We start from the raw sequence: 14,484 nt of genomic DNA, 5'->3' as shown, positions 1-14,484 counted from the left end.
TACGGCAAGTGGAGGTAGCTTTTTGCACCCGACATCGTGCTTCTAGGAGGACATGTCAGTCGGTAGTTGCGATGGCAAGAACTGTCCAACCAGCTTTGTTCGGAGGTGTACCCCAGGTGGAGAACGTGGTTTACCCCGTAATTCCTCTCCTTCCCCACACTTGGCGAATCTTGGCTCGGGCCAACTAAAGCGGTCTAATGCCGCCAAACCGGGTAAGCCCTGACCGAACTTGTCCAACTTTGTAGGGTGGACTGATAAACAACTCCTTGGCTGAGCGTGAGGTGAGGTGCAATGATGGATGGTGCATCAAGATTGACCGCATCGATGGTCGGCGCCTGATGGAAAGTTTTCCGAGCCAGAAGTACAAATTGACGGGTCTGTCCGTTGCAGACAACACCAGCTGTATAATCATCTAATAGAATACGCTCTAGTATCCTTACGTCAGTCACCATGCCCATTCCTAATCAAAGTCAACACAGGCGGCATGCCTTAGTTGCCTGTCTTTTCGCTGCGACAACATTTTCCACCGTCACGGCATTCCCCAGCGACATGGCTCCACGAGCAGCGAGCAACAAAACCCAGCCATATTGGGATGTTTCTCTATCAGTCGACAAACGGGTCGAGGATCTCATCCAGCGGATGACCATCGAAGAAAAAGTAGGTCAGCTTTTCCACACCAGGATTGACACGGGAGTCAACGATACACTGGCAAACACATCTGTACCCTTGGTCCAAGGGCTATTCATGTCACATTTTAACACTGGAGCCTCGATTACCAATGCATCAAGCTTTGCAAGATGGTCTAATAGCCTACAAGACCTTGCTGCGAACACTCGTCTTGGTATACCTATCACCCTTTCGACCGATCCTCGACATGCATTCACAGATAACATTGGCACCGGTCTCCCCGCTGGAGCATTTTCGCAATGGCCCGAGAGTTTGGGGCTTGCTGCATTGCGAAGTCCAGAAATCGTGAAGGACTTTGCAAACATTGCCCGACAAGAGTACCTCGCCGTCGGGATTAAGTCTGCCCTGCATCCTCAGGTTGACCTCGCCACCGAGCCTCGCTGGTCCAGAATCGCAGGAACCATGGGCGAGGATGCGCACCTTACCGCAAAGCTCGTTGTTGCTTACATCGAGGGTTTCACTGGCCAGACATTTGGACATGATTCAGTGACCACTGTTACCAAGCACTTCCCAGGTGGTGGAGCCATACAGAACGGAGAAGACAGCCATTTTGAATACGGTCAAAACGCCACGTACCCCGGCAACAATTTCGATTACCACCTCATCCCATTCGAAGCAGCGATCAAGGCTGGTGCAAGACAGATGATGCCATACTATTCACGACCCATTGGAACCCAATACGAGGAAGTTGGTTTCGGCTTCAACAAGGGCATCGTCACCGGTCTACTTCGAGAAAAAATGGGCTTCGACGGCATTGTCGTTTCCGATTGGGGTCTCATAACTGACTCTCTTATCCGTGGAGAGCCTTTCCCAGCTCGTGCCTGGGGTGTCCAGAACTTGACGCATATTCAGAGGGCGGAGAAGATCCTCAATGCAGGGTGTGACCAATTTGGAGGCGAGACGAGAACCGATCTCATCTTGCAATTGGTTGACAACGGCACCATCAGCGAGGAGCGTATCGATGTTTCCGTTAGAAAACTGTTGCGCGAGAAATTTCTCCTTGGCCTGTTTGAAAACCCATATGTCGACCCCGTTGCAGCCGGGCGCATTGTTGGCCAATCGGCATTCCGCAAACTCGGAAACGACACCCAACGAAGGGCATTCACTTTACTATCCAACGACGATAACTACCTACCTCTTAGGACAGTCCCTGCAGCCACAAAGTTTTACATTGAAGGGTTTAACCAGACGTATCTTGAGAGACGTGGGCTGCAAGTGGTTGCTACTCCTGCAGAAGCTGACTACGCTCTTGTCCGTCTCCAGGCCCCCTATGAGTACCGTGCCGGAGCTTTCACAAGTGGTTTCCACGCCGGATCTCTGGCATACAATGCAACAGAGCAGGCACGTCAGGCAGCCATCTACGAAGCAGTTCCTACCATTGTCGACATCTACCTAGACCGACCAGCTATCATCCCTGAGATTATCGAGTCTGCCGCCGCCGTCATGGCGAACTTCGGTAGCGGGCCAGACGCGTTGTTGGACATCGTCTTCGGAGTAGATGGAGCGAGCCCACAAGGTAAGCTTCCGTTTGACCTGCCCAGGAGCATGGCGGCTGTGGAGGCGTCAAAGGAAGACGTACCGTTCGATACAGAGAACCCGGTTTTCCGATTTGGACACGGGTTGAGGTATGTGGACGACTGCTAAGCTGATGCCATTCATCACTTCAAGTAGGACTTGTATAAAATATCGTAGATTATAATACAGCTCTCATGAATAGTACTCTTTTGTGTTCTTGGAGTAGCACTCTGTCTTGATCTGACACATTTCATTCTCATCCAGAGTCCTGGTTATCTGTCATGTCAATCATTGATGCGACCACTGGGCAGAACCTGTACAAACTGAATGCACTTGAAGACAATGGGAAGAAGAAAATCATCCAGGGGCAGAAAGGAAATATATATCTAAACATACAAAACTCCATATACATGCTGCGATGCTAAATGCAAAAGTAAACACCAATCATATGACTCCCTCCCATGCAAGCACCATCACAGCTCCTTCGTTCCATCTTGCCTACCTCATCATCATTGCTTATGCCATGGCCGCCTCAAGCAGCTTCATGTGCTGCTCTGGGTGCGTCTTCTCGACGTTACCCTTTGCCACCTTCTTCATCATAAAGTTGCCATCGATTTCGACATCCTCGACCAACTCGCCGTTGATGACGCGCCACTTGCCGGCGATGGTAAGAATCCCAACAGGTGGCTTCGCGTTGACCATGGTATCGACACCATTGGGGACGTTGGTGATGGTGAGTTTGTAGGTGGTCTGCAGTGTCTTAGTATATTCTCATTTGGAATCATGCATGCTGTCGTCGGTGTGGAGACGTACCTGCCCGATGGGCTTCTTGTCGGTGACTGTATAGGTGGCTTGGCTGTTCTTGTCACCGGACTCGAAGGCGTAGCTGACCAGCGCGGGACATAGAGTTTTGATCATCAGATCGTGGTTGTGCAGGGCCGTGATAACGACGGTGGCGTCGGTGCCGTTGAGGGGGGTGGAGATGTGGGAAGTAGGCATTGTAATGTTGGAGTTGGTATTGCGGGGAGTGATGAGAAGGATGATGTTGATGAAGTTGTTGGAGGTTGCTGGTAGTTGTTGGTGGATGTACTGCTTGAGTGATGATGATGATGGCTGGTGAAGATGACGAGTGTGTGTGTTATATACACCAACTCATAATTTCTTCCAAGCTCTCCACGTCCCAGATATCAATAGCTCTTGTCCCAAAACAGTCGCCCAAACATGGAGAGACATGAACATCCTAGTCCTACCAAGTCCCTGCATGCATACTACCGAAAGATCTGCGTCAGCTTAATCGCCGTTCCCCACTCCAAATCTGACTTGCGTTTGAGTCGGACTGTTTGCCTATTCGCCAATATTGAGAATAGCATCCGCCGAAACATTTACGAGTAGGAAAGATCTACGCGTTGTATTTTCTGACGAGAGCCAGTTTGGTACTACACCAATTTGGGCAAGAGCTGTGAGTCGCTCCCAGGGTCTTTGTGTTTGAGGACATGAAGCGACGCCAAAAATACGGACAATGACACGACCAAACGTACTGAAAGTGGGTCCAACGCGAACGCGGCTCTTTGCGAGGGAAAATTATCCGTACTCGGCACTCGAAAACGTTGTACCAAACGTCGATAGCACCACTGCGTCCGAACCGGACGTCGATAATGCACAATACTGACACATGGGCTGAACCCGCGCGGAAGGCTTACATCTTACCCAACTAGGAACATGTTCAATTGATCGTGATGCGTGCGTTTGGTGTATCATCGCGTGGTTTCGGTGACGAAAGTTCGGATGTTTCAAGGTGTGATGGATGGGGAGCCGAACAGCGCTAGGCAGAAACAAGGTTCCCACAACCTCATTTCGCGCCAGGCAGTTTGACACTGAACAGAAATGTCTATTTTTTCTTGCGACGACTTGGGTGTGCCGGCATGTCACGAATCTCATGCTTGACACTGTTACGTTGGAATGGACTGTGTGCACAAGGCAGAGTCCGTTATGCCCAAGAAGACATGGCTCGGGTCTTGCTCGAGCAAGCAGAAGTAAGCATTTCGTCTGGAATTCTGTCAGACACCTTCAAACTTCAGCGTTGTAGGAGCGTCAGTACAACATCAATTTTGAAAGAGAACATAGGATAAACAAAATCACGTGAGCACGCGTGGTGCACGGACAAGTGCTGAACGCGACTGCCGTGGCAAACTCCAGTAATGCACATGATGGCAACATAACGCCGAGATTCCACCACCACATGACGATGCCCGCCACGACATGCCGCCCACGCCCTTTCGTGTCGCACAAACGTCTAGCGAGGCTAAGAAGCAGCACAAGAAGCAAGGGCCGCGCGTGCCCCAGCGGCAACAGAAGCAGCTGGAGCGCCTCGTCGAGCTCGACAACCGCGCGGCACGCATCCGCGAGAATGACGAGCGCCGCAGGGCTGCCAAAAAGAGGCGCGAGGAGCAGGAACGCAAGGAGAAGCAGACGCGCAAGCAGCAAGGCGTGGGGCTTGCGACACAGCTCATTGGATACAGCCATACGCAGGCGCGCTTGAAGAATGGCATGGAGGCTTTCCTGGGCGTGAACAAGAGGAACGACGAGGAGAAGCGAAGGAAAGAGGCTGAGCTGACCAAGCAGCTGGAAGCGATCGCGGACATGGTGGAGAAGGAGCCCTGGGATGACGACGAAGGCGACGGCGCGTTTGAGCTGCCCGACACGTTGGCGGCGGGCGCGGAACAGTGGGTGGATGATGACCTGGACGACCACACGCTGCTCGAGGCACACGATCTGTTCATGTCCGATCCCGTCGACGAAGCTTCGAACAGGCCTCAGCCTGCGCCCGCACCACCCACTCCTCCTATTCTACCGACCCAAGCAGGGCCTGGTGCAAAGGAAGACCCCGACTTCACCCGAACTCATGGTCCAATAAACAAGGCTGTCGAAGCCATGTTGCACGACCTACCTGACGCCTTGGTCGAATTCTTGTCTGTGGACATGTCGATGAGATTACCAGATTGGAAACCAGTGCCAGCCCTTCTTCACAAACTAAACCCCATCGGTCTTCCACCACATCGACTTCGGATCAAAGTTGGGTGCGTAGTATCACTACTTCGGGATTTGAACACAAGCAGTCAGCTGTCTAGGAGTCAGCATTTGCGCGTGCTTCGAGTCGAAAGCGAACGCTTGGAATGCCTGGTCTTGGATGGTCAGTTGGAAGGCACAAAAGCATTCCTCACTCGCATTGCATTCCTGGCCAAGTACAGAAACGAGGAACAGTTTCTCTTCCAAAGGACTCAATTTCCTATACGTGTTGCAAACAACTACAAGCTACCCGAGGTTGCCCAAAACACATGTCGATCTGGGTTCAAATTACCCTCTATCCCTGGATGGCGACGTCCTCCGTGTACACACAAGCGGCCGAGTCCACTCATCCCGATACCTAAGGCTCAAGCAAATCTGAATCCAGGTTTCAAGCGGCCTGGACTTCCCGCCTCGAAGTCTGCCATAACAAAACCTAATGAGCCTGTCGCAATCTCGAAGCCTACATTGCCCGCCCCCTATTTGATGGACGAGTGGGATGATTTTCTAGAAAGTGGAACGCAGATTGCGCGAGAGCTATCCGCAGAGACCAAGCCAACACACGTGATACCCATCGTCACTTCGCCTCGACTGGGAAATCACTTGCCTCCCCTCTCAATACAAGATTTTGACTTTTCGCCGGATGATTTGGATGACGAACCACATCCAAAACCTGTTAGTTATTCAGCTATGCCTGTAGCCAAGATCACGTCGGTGGTACCTCCGCATAAGTCAGCAGTAAAGCCTCGACACACGACACTGGTGATGCAAACGACTAAGCAGAAGATCATCACAGCGCAACGTCCCATACCACCCAATCTCAAAAGGAAGGTACTCCCGATTCAACCCAAGGACTTGATGCCATCCCCAAAGCGGACATGTGTCACACCGTCGTTTCCTCAAAATCCTCTTATCTCCTTCCGCGACTTTGGACTGTCCACTCAAGACGTTGTTGCCTCCTTTTTCGACGATGATGATATTGAATTTGGTATGGGCTCACCTCCCATTTCCGTATGAATTATGAAGATGATAGGTTTGATGATGAATGAAACGAATGAGCAGATTCGTCTTGTCTACTAGGTCGTTAGTTTTGTTACAATCTTTACTAGATTGTTGTGGATCTGCACTCTAATGCGCGACTCTCACGTGTTGTTCACCGCTATCCTTGGTGTGAGAGTATTTACCAAAGCGAGCCTCGGCACTGGTGGCTCAACATAACGCGTCATTCTGCGCTATACAATGGTAGCGGTGGGCATAGACTGATACATACGACCATAGGACGTCGAAAACAAGGCCTCGCTTTCGCTCAGCCCTATTTAAGCAACGTACCGGCGGATTAGTAACTTGGTTGGTTGCTGAGGCTGCCGTCAGGATATCTTTCAGCTAGAGCATTAGTTCAGGACAGATACTGTTCGGACTATGCATGGCGGAGGAGATGCTTGGCCAGTCAGCTTTTCGAATTCAATACTTGCTTCCATATCCACCTTGTTGCTGTTGCCCTCTGTGCCATGCGTGGTTTGTGTGATGTTTTCGACCAGTGCCTGCCGAAGCGATTCCAGTGAGCCTGCGCTAACGGTGATATTACTCAGATTGCGAAGGGGTGATTTTTGTGCGAGAATGGATTGTCCAGATCGTCTGAGCTGCTTGGCAAGCTCGTCCACTCGCTCGTTCCCCTCAACTCCAGAATGGGAAGGCACCCATCGAAGTTCCACGGCAATCCCAAGGTCGTACATGCAATTCGCAAATGCTAAGAGGCTGCCCAACATCTCTGTTTTCGTCAGAAAAGGAAGCCTCGATCCTGCTCTTAGGTCTTGAAGCACTTGCTGGCAATCAGAAAATATGATTAGGCGGTCAAATTCGTCCGTAATCTTGAATGCAACGCGAAAGGCTTCGTGAATGGCTATAAATTCTGCTTCGGCTGCAAATCGAGATCCATACGGAAGGGTGTTGAAAGTAACAGATTCCTTCCAGCGCTTAGATGAAGGGTCGAGGTATCTGACTGCGGAGGCAGAAAGCCTACTTGCTCTTTTGGTAGGAGGGAACTTGTGCACTGATGCATCGACCCATATTACTAGGCAGCGATGGACAATGCTCTGCTCGAATATCGTACGGCCATATTGGATTGCTGATGGTTTGTCCTAAATGATGACAGTGTCTGGGAAAGGCTACAGCGACTCTGGGTCATCATAGGTGTCCATTGTAAAGCTTCGAAGGCGAGTGAGGTTTGGAAGAAGAGGAGAGGATAGGAGAGGAGTGAAATTAGAATTCCACAGACGTTAATGTTCATGATCGAGATCAAAAAACAATTGTTACGGTTCATACAGCTAGTGATCCATCAAATAACATTAATAACATGTGAATTGTTGAACATTGTCCTTGGTTCCATGGAACTTCGCCAAGACTAATGACTAGTGCTTGCAAGCGAACAACAAGCGAATCCCCGCTGTTGTATGTTCTTGTCAACATCTTGGTCATCTATTTTTGTTGTTGGGTGAAGGTTGGGGTGTCTATAGCCTTTTTTGTGTCGCGACCTGAACCTTTCACCAATAGTTTTGCCCCTGATGTATTGACTTTCATTGGCCTTGTTTAGACTCTCGGGATAGAAGTTGCATATGGGAATATAAGGAGGAGGCTAGAGCAAAAGGTGTCCGGTCTCACCGTCTCTGTCCCATGATGTCACCTCCAGATGCTCACGTGCTCCAGGCAGGTAGTTTGCTGATTAGAACATCCATCGTTGATAACCAATCTCCACGCAATTCACGATCCTCGGCGGCTTGTGTCGATTGTTCACGACTCATGTAATGGCGCGCGTCACGCTACAAGACGGAACTAGGGGACTCCAACCGGCAAGCGGCTAGGAAGAACCACATCTAATCGGCCCATACCCACAAGTTGCAGTTCTAGAGTCGAGGAGCGGTCAATGTCCTTGACTTTCAGGGACTTGATCATGCTGCTCTTTCTCGTTCATTTGACGAGGGCATTTTGCTTTGGGCATTCTTTGCCATCATTGAATATACCAGAATGTCCAAGTCGGCCCTTGTCTTCGGTGCTTCTGGTGTAAGTGGCTGGAGCTTTATCAACGAGATTTTACACGACTACCCTCAAACCGGAACTTGGAAACGGGCTCACGCGCTCACCAACCGTCCTCTGTCACTGGAACGGTCCTTGTGGCCCGATGATCCACGACTCAATATCGTCTCTGGTGTCGACCTCCTAGGTGGATCGCAAGAAGACCTGGAGGAGGAGTTGAAGAAGAGGATCCCAGATATTGATGAAGTAACGCATGTGTACTATGTAGCGTACAAAGCGGGCACAGACGTTCAGATGGAGATGAACCAGGTCATGAAGATGTGGAAGAAGGCTGTCATCGCGGTAGACAGACTTTGCCATGACCTGGAATTCGTTGTGCTGCAGATTGGGGCGAAGATATGTATGTTGGTGTCTGTCGGGGCGAGGCAAAGAACGGTGGCGTGACCGGCTGACTTTGGATAGATGGCTGCCATCTTCTCGCCACTCTTCCCTGGTATGAAGAAGCCGAAAGAGAAGCCGGCGTGCAGCCTACAAAACTGCTCGACTATCTTCACGTCCCGCACGCGGAATCGCAACCGCGCATCAAGTCCCCGTATGGTGATATGCTCTTTTACCATTCGCAGATTGACTTCATCGCTTCGTATGCAGCGGACAAAAAGTGGAAATGGTGCGAGACACGGGCGGAAATTATGATCGGCTTCGTCCCGAATCGGAATTTTTACAGCTTGGCCACATGTGTGGGCGTTTATCTCAGCCTGTGGAGGGAGGTCAACGGCGAGGGAGCGGAGTGTCCATTTCCCGGGACGAGCAAGAGCTGGAAGGCGCTGAACCACGAATCCAACAGTGATATGGTTGCGCGACAGACCATCCACCTCAGCCTCTCACCGAACACGGAGAGAGGCGGGGGTTACAATGTAGCAGACGAGCGTGAGGGCTCGTCCTGGTCGAGAAGATGGCCTATTGTGTGCGCCGAATTTGGGCTTCGCGGCACTGGTCCAAGTGCGAATCCCCCAGAGATCCGGACATATATTAAAAAACACATTGATGTGTGGCACAAGCTCGAGAAGGAGAAGGGATTGCAAACAGGACACGCAGATCACGAAAAGACGATTCCCGGGTTTGAATACTTTATGTTTACGAGTTTCGACTTTGATAGGCAGTATGACATGACGAAGATGTACTCGACGGGCTTCACGGAGGAGAGGAGGACCAAGGAGTCGTGGGGCAGCGTGTTCGACAGAATGAGGAAGGCCAAGCTCATACCTTGAGTGACAGTGTACTGTGTAGCATATTCGTTAGCTTAGAGTGATGGAGAATGGCAACGCAGATGGACTGTAACATGACGTGGAATTAAGGTCACCCGGAAGATGGTCTCCGCACAATCAACGTCAAAGGTTCTCGACAAGGTTTTCCGGTATCCCTGTCTGGCCTAGGGCAGGACCCTGCGCGGTGGTAAGCAAGCGATTCGTGGGGAAGTCGACGTCGCACACGCATTGGGATCATGTTCTGTATTACGGTCATGACAATGCAGATGCGCTCAGCCGTGCAAGACGCACCATGCATGCACAATGGGTGTGACACACGAACACAGCCCAGTTGCGACATGCCACGCCGCCAGCAGACCGCAACCAAATAGCACCGAAGTAAGCTCGCCACCGGGGCGATGACGACATGGGTCATATGAACGTGGTGGACGGACACTGCTAAGAGGTTAAGTCTGCCGTGTGCCGCCTGCCGTCGACAAGCAGACAATCCTAGCAGCCCCAACAACACCACCACCAACCATTTCTTGGCAATAGTAATCATCATGGGAAGACGAGACAGACCACCATCGCCGCCGCCTGCTGGCCAACGCCGTGAGTCGACTCGCCGTGCAGTGCATGCATCGCAGAAAAACAGCAGGCTGACCACACACAGCCGACCCCGCCTACTACTTCGAGGACTACGAGGACGGCAAGGGCGGTAAGGCAACATGGGCACCCCATGCAGACGACCAGCGCGACTACCAAGACTACCGCCATCATCGCCGAGACCAGCGCCGCCCGCCTGGGGATCGACGTGGTGATCGCCGTGACGATCGCCGTGACGAGCAGGACCCGCCGCCGCCGCCGCCGCCGCCGTCGTCAAAACCAAAGGGTGAGGACACGTGCACTCGCGGGCACAGCCTCGACAAGCCAGTGCTTACACCCCTCTAGAACCCCGCCAACGTCCCAGGAGATCGCCCTCTGTGTCGTCGTCCGATTCAGATACGCCCCCTCCACCGCGCCGCGAGCGTCGTCGCCCTGAGCGCCGTCCCCGCGAACCCGAAGCCTACGACTCGTACGACGAGCACTACCCTCCCCGCCGACCTCGCGAGGACAGACATGCGCCTCGAGATGACGTGAAGCGACCTCGAGACGATGGGCAGCGACCTCGCGACGACGGGCAGCGACCACGCGACAGCGCCCATCGATCACGAGACGACGGCTACAAAGACCGCGGCGGCTATGGCTCCGACAACAGACACAACAGACCTCGGAGGGACCCTCGCTATGATGACAGGAGCTACGACAAGGACCCAAGAGACAGACGCCGCGACGATCGATACGACGACATGTTTGTCGATTCTCGTCGCAGCCCCCGCTATGATGGGAGAGAAGACCGAGACAGAAGAGGACGCTATGATGACGACCGATACGGCCCGCCCTCCAGAAGCCGACGACAGTCTGTTGCCGGCGCCCACCCTAAGTGGCAGAAAGAAGCCATAGGCATGTTCAAGGAGTACGCCCTGCCTGTTATCAAGCAAGAGGGTGGCAAGTACCTGTCAAAGCAGATGGCAGGTATGATCTCGAAGCGTTGAAGGTCGAGATATTCACCACTATCCACCACCTGAAGTATTGTTGCGGCCACTACTGCTCTGGCGTTTTAGGTGTGGCTCATTCACATTACATCAAACTCAGATCACGATATCTATGGGGTATCGCGTCACCAGACCGTCATCATCATGTCAACCAACTCGATATATCCATTGTAATACACTTGATTTGCGGACATTGCTTGTCAATGAAATTCCACGTGAAAGATTGTCACGCTGTACTCTTTCGTATATGTGAAACCGAGCGCCATGTATCCCGAACATGACATGAGCATTCAAGTACAGATTGTTCCTCAGTCGCTGAACTATGTCAAGCATGCCAGATGAGTTGAATATCTCAACTCAGGCCATCTATATGTCCTTCCTTTCACTTTTTGCCCAAGTCGTCATCAGCACTCGAGAAAAGGCCTCTCAGTGTCACACCTAAGGTCCAGTTTCTCCGTCTCAGCCCCTCCCAATATTCGTCGTCTGCCTCAAATGCATATCCCGTCACCCCAATGCCCCCAAAGTTCTTCTGGGGCATCGTTTTGATGTCTTGCGGAGGCTGAACACCAGGCTTCAGCCTCCCACTCGGTTTTGCATCCATCTGTCCTTCCCATGCCGTGGGCGGATCTTCAGGACTGCGGAATATTGTGTTAACAACGACCATACGACCCGACTCCTGAACCAACGTGGATGAGAGCCAGCAAGCCGTTTCGCTGTCACACATGCACATGTGAACTCCTGGGAATTTGTCGACTACAACGCTACCCACGTAGTTCTTTTTACATGCGTCCTGTATATAATACTTATTCAAGATCTCAACATCGCTATTTTCGAGTCGCGGCGAGTAGACACTCCAGTATTCTCCCTTCTGCCACGAGACGGAAAGGCCAGTTGTGAAAGGTTTCAAAATGTGCCTATATAACCAAGATGGTGCAGGCTCGACTGACACGTTTTTCCGCTTCTTGTGTTGTCGAGCTCGGAGCTCGAAGTAACTAAAATTTGGAAATAGAAGAATTGAGTTCGCCATGATATCGACTGCTTCTTTAGTTCTGTCTTTGTACTCTGTTCCAAGATCATACATTAGGGCGGTGATAGCGCACGTTTGCTGGGCGGACAAGTGTGAGATGGAATCCCGCAACAAGACAAACGTTGGTACGACGGTGAATGCTACGTGGAAAGTGTGATTGTGAAAAGCGATGATGGTGGCCTCATGACTGATTTGACGACAGGTGAGGAGGAGGGAGAGCGGTTGGGCGGATGTAGTGGGTGGATTATTTGGATTCGAGGTAAACACATGATGGTAGATTTCGTTTCTAAGCTCGGCGGGAAGGTTGGAGAGGAATGGGCTTTGGAGCTGGGCGCTAATTGGTGTTATGTTTGATTCAGGCGGTGCATGGAGTGGTGAACCGAATGGATGTACTTGTCGTGATTCGGAAAGGAACATATTGGCTGTCAATTCTGTAAGTACAAAGAAGCAGGTAGGGGCTACTTGTACTTTTGTTGCATATCTTGTTGCCTGTTTGTCTCGGCTAGAGCTGTCGGTGGGATGATGTTGATGTGGCGGTGCAAGAGCAAAACGATGGAGACAGTGTTAGCTCGAGTTTAGCGTGTTTAGTCGACCCACAGGTTGCCCCTCCACGCGTCATTCGCCATGGATGAGTAGCCAAACCACCCAAATAATCATCAAGCCCTCGACTCGAAAACCACACACTACATTACATATCTCACTATAGCGCTCCACGATGCGGTTACTCAAGTCGCAAATCGAGCAAAAGACTGGCTCGGGTTTTGCCACACTACTCCCGGAAGAGCCAGAGGACATGGTACACATTGATTACGACATGTTATGATCGAGCATGTCCTGACACTGTCGCAGTGGCATGCCTACAACCTCATCCAAGAAAATGACCGAATTCGCGCCAAAGCTGTACGGCGAGTAGCCAAAGAAAGCGGCGCCGGCTCCGTGTCCTCACAGCGCATCACGCTCGACCTCACTATTGCCGTCACGTCAACAGACTTCGATATCGCGTCCGGGCAAATGCACGTCGCCGGGCGCGTCGCTTCAGAGAATGAGCACGTCAAGATGGGGCAGCATCACACGCTGGATCTGGAGCTGAACCGAAAATTCACACTCGAAAAGGGCGATGGGTGGGACAGCGTAGCGCTGGAGATGCTGAAAGAGGCGTGCGAAACGGAGCGAAGAGCAGAACTATGGGCCGTCGTACTTGGCGAGGGGACAGCAAACATCTGCATGATCACCGAGCACCAGACGATCCTGAGGCAGAAGATCGAGGTGGCAGTGCCACGGAAGCGGAAAGGTGGCGTTGACGGACACAGCAAAGGGATGGACAGGTTCTTCTCAACAACCCTCTCCACGCTGCTCCGACACATGGACCTCGCAGGCTCTACGGCGCAGCAGGCCAAGACACTGCCACTTTTGCTCGCAGGTCCTGGCTTCATCGCCCAAGCCTTCCTCACGTACATACGAGGCGAAGCGACACGCACAACCAACAAACCCCTGCTCGCGATGATTCCCTCGATAGTCGTGGCTCACGCCTCGTCAGCGCACATGCACTCGCTCGACGAAATCCTGTCGTCGCCCGCAATCACAACCAAGCTCTCCGACACCAAATACGCGCGCGAGACGGCACTGATGGACAAGTTCCTCACGCTCATGCGCCACGACGATGGACGTGCATGGTACGGACCCCGAGAAGTAGAGAGAGCGGTGGACAAGGGGGCTGTGGGGAGGGGAGGCGGTGTATTGATGATCAACAATGCGCTGTTCAGGGCACAGAACGTGGCGGAGAGGAGGAGATGGGTCACGCTTGTGGACCGGGTGCGCGAGGTCGAGGGTGGGGAGGTCAGGGTATTGAGTTCGCTGCATGAGAGCGGGAAGAGGCTGGAGGGGCTGGGGAACGTGGCGGCGATTTTGACGTATCCGTTGGAGGATCTTGACGAGGAGGAGGATGGGGTGGATGGGGTGGATGGAGAAGGGGATGAGATGATTATTTGAGAACCAATGGCAATATACCCACTTGCACCAGACTGATACGGACTGTGGTAGTGTGCACTGCCAGGTGTTGACGCGTCGACCAGTCACTTTTGCTCGCCTGTGTTCAGCTGCATCCAAACGTGTCGATGGATGTCTGGGGCAGCTTGGCCTGGGGTACTGGACTAAGCAAGCGGGTCCGGGCGCAAACATACAACGATAGCGTAATCAGGCCAACCCGTACAATACACCAACCGTCAATACCGTCAATACCAGCCTAGCTGAGGTAGGTCCACTTCTCCCGCCCTGTCTGTCCACGGCGTGCGCGACTGCTGCCAGCGCTGACACGGCACACGGC

At 52.2% G+C, this 14,484-nt stretch overlaps 7 protein-coding genes across 7 annotated transcripts; 4 read left to right on the top strand and 3 right to left on the bottom strand.

Moving 5' to 3' along the window:
- Positions 1 to 549: 549 nt before the first annotated feature.
- P153DRAFT_350561 (glycoside hydrolase family 3 protein) lies at positions 550 to 2,331 on the top strand (the record flags this gene model as incomplete). The annotated part of the gene is made up of 1 exon (XM_033666291.1): positions 550 to 2,331. The coding sequence occupies one exon, from the start codon at positions 550 to 552 to the stop codon at positions 2,329 to 2,331; it is 1,782 nt and encodes a 593-aa protein (XP_033518878.1).
- Positions 2,332 to 2,718: 387 nt separating this feature from the next.
- On the bottom strand, positions 2,719 to 3,201 carry P153DRAFT_379568 (uncharacterized protein; the record flags this gene model as incomplete). The annotated part of the gene is made up of 2 exons (XM_033669878.1): positions 2,719 to 2,952; positions 3,016 to 3,201. 2 exons carry the CDS (start codon positions 3,199 to 3,201, stop codon positions 2,719 to 2,721), a joined length of 420 nt encoding a protein of 139 aa, XP_033518877.1.
- A 3,282-nt stretch (positions 3,202 to 6,483) lies between these two features.
- Positions 6,484 to 7,552, bottom strand: P153DRAFT_411527 (uncharacterized protein; the record flags this gene model as incomplete). Its single annotated transcript, XM_033672087.1, has 2 exons — positions 6,484 to 7,403; positions 7,541 to 7,552. 2 exons carry the CDS (start codon positions 7,550 to 7,552, stop codon positions 6,657 to 6,659), a joined length of 759 nt encoding a protein of 252 aa, XP_033518876.1. The 3' UTR covers positions 6,484 to 6,656.
- A 611-nt stretch (positions 7,553 to 8,163) lies between these two features.
- On the top strand, positions 8,164 to 9,799 carry P153DRAFT_326722 (uncharacterized protein). The gene is made up of 2 exons (XM_033665302.1): positions 8,164 to 8,695; positions 8,758 to 9,799. The coding sequence occupies exons 1-2, from the start codon at positions 8,287 to 8,289 to the stop codon at positions 9,561 to 9,563; spliced, it is 1,215 nt and encodes a 404-aa protein (XP_033518875.1). The 5' UTR covers positions 8,164 to 8,286; the 3' UTR covers positions 9,564 to 9,799.
- A 303-nt stretch (positions 9,800 to 10,102) lies between these two features.
- Positions 10,103 to 11,223, top strand: P153DRAFT_426499 (uncharacterized protein; the record flags this gene model as incomplete). The annotated part of the gene is made up of 3 exons (XM_033672607.1): positions 10,103 to 10,151; positions 10,213 to 10,431; positions 10,491 to 11,223. The coding sequence occupies 3 exons, from the start codon at positions 10,103 to 10,105 to the stop codon at positions 11,132 to 11,134; spliced, it is 912 nt and encodes a 303-aa protein (XP_033518874.1). The 3' UTR covers positions 11,135 to 11,223.
- Positions 11,224 to 11,289: 66 nt separating this feature from the next.
- P153DRAFT_435217 (uncharacterized protein) lies at positions 11,290 to 12,690 on the bottom strand. The gene has a single exon (XM_033673134.1). The coding sequence runs from the start codon at positions 12,576 to 12,578 to the stop codon at positions 11,517 to 11,519; it is 1,062 nt and encodes a 353-aa protein (XP_033518873.1). The 5' UTR covers positions 12,579 to 12,690; the 3' UTR covers positions 11,290 to 11,516.
- A 116-nt stretch (positions 12,691 to 12,806) lies between these two features.
- On the top strand, positions 12,807 to 14,176 carry P153DRAFT_326719 (uncharacterized protein). The gene is made up of 2 exons (XM_033665301.1): positions 12,807 to 12,957; positions 13,011 to 14,176. Exons 1-2 carry the CDS (start codon positions 12,877 to 12,879, stop codon positions 14,148 to 14,150), a joined length of 1,221 nt encoding a protein of 406 aa, XP_033518872.1. The 5' UTR covers positions 12,807 to 12,876; the 3' UTR covers positions 14,151 to 14,176.
- Positions 14,177 to 14,484: the final 308 nt, after the last annotated feature.

This window comes from Dothidotthia symphoricarpi, assembly GCF_010015815.1.
Source record: "Dothidotthia symphoricarpi CBS 119687 unplaced genomic scaffold P153scaffold_23, whole genome shotgun sequence".
In the NCBI taxonomy this organism is placed as follows: Eukaryota; Fungi; Ascomycota; class Dothideomycetes; order Pleosporales; family Dothidotthiaceae; genus Dothidotthia; species Dothidotthia symphoricarpi.
The sequence above is the reverse complement of the archived record's forward strand: the minus strand, read 5'-3'. Positions and strand labels throughout refer to the sequence as shown.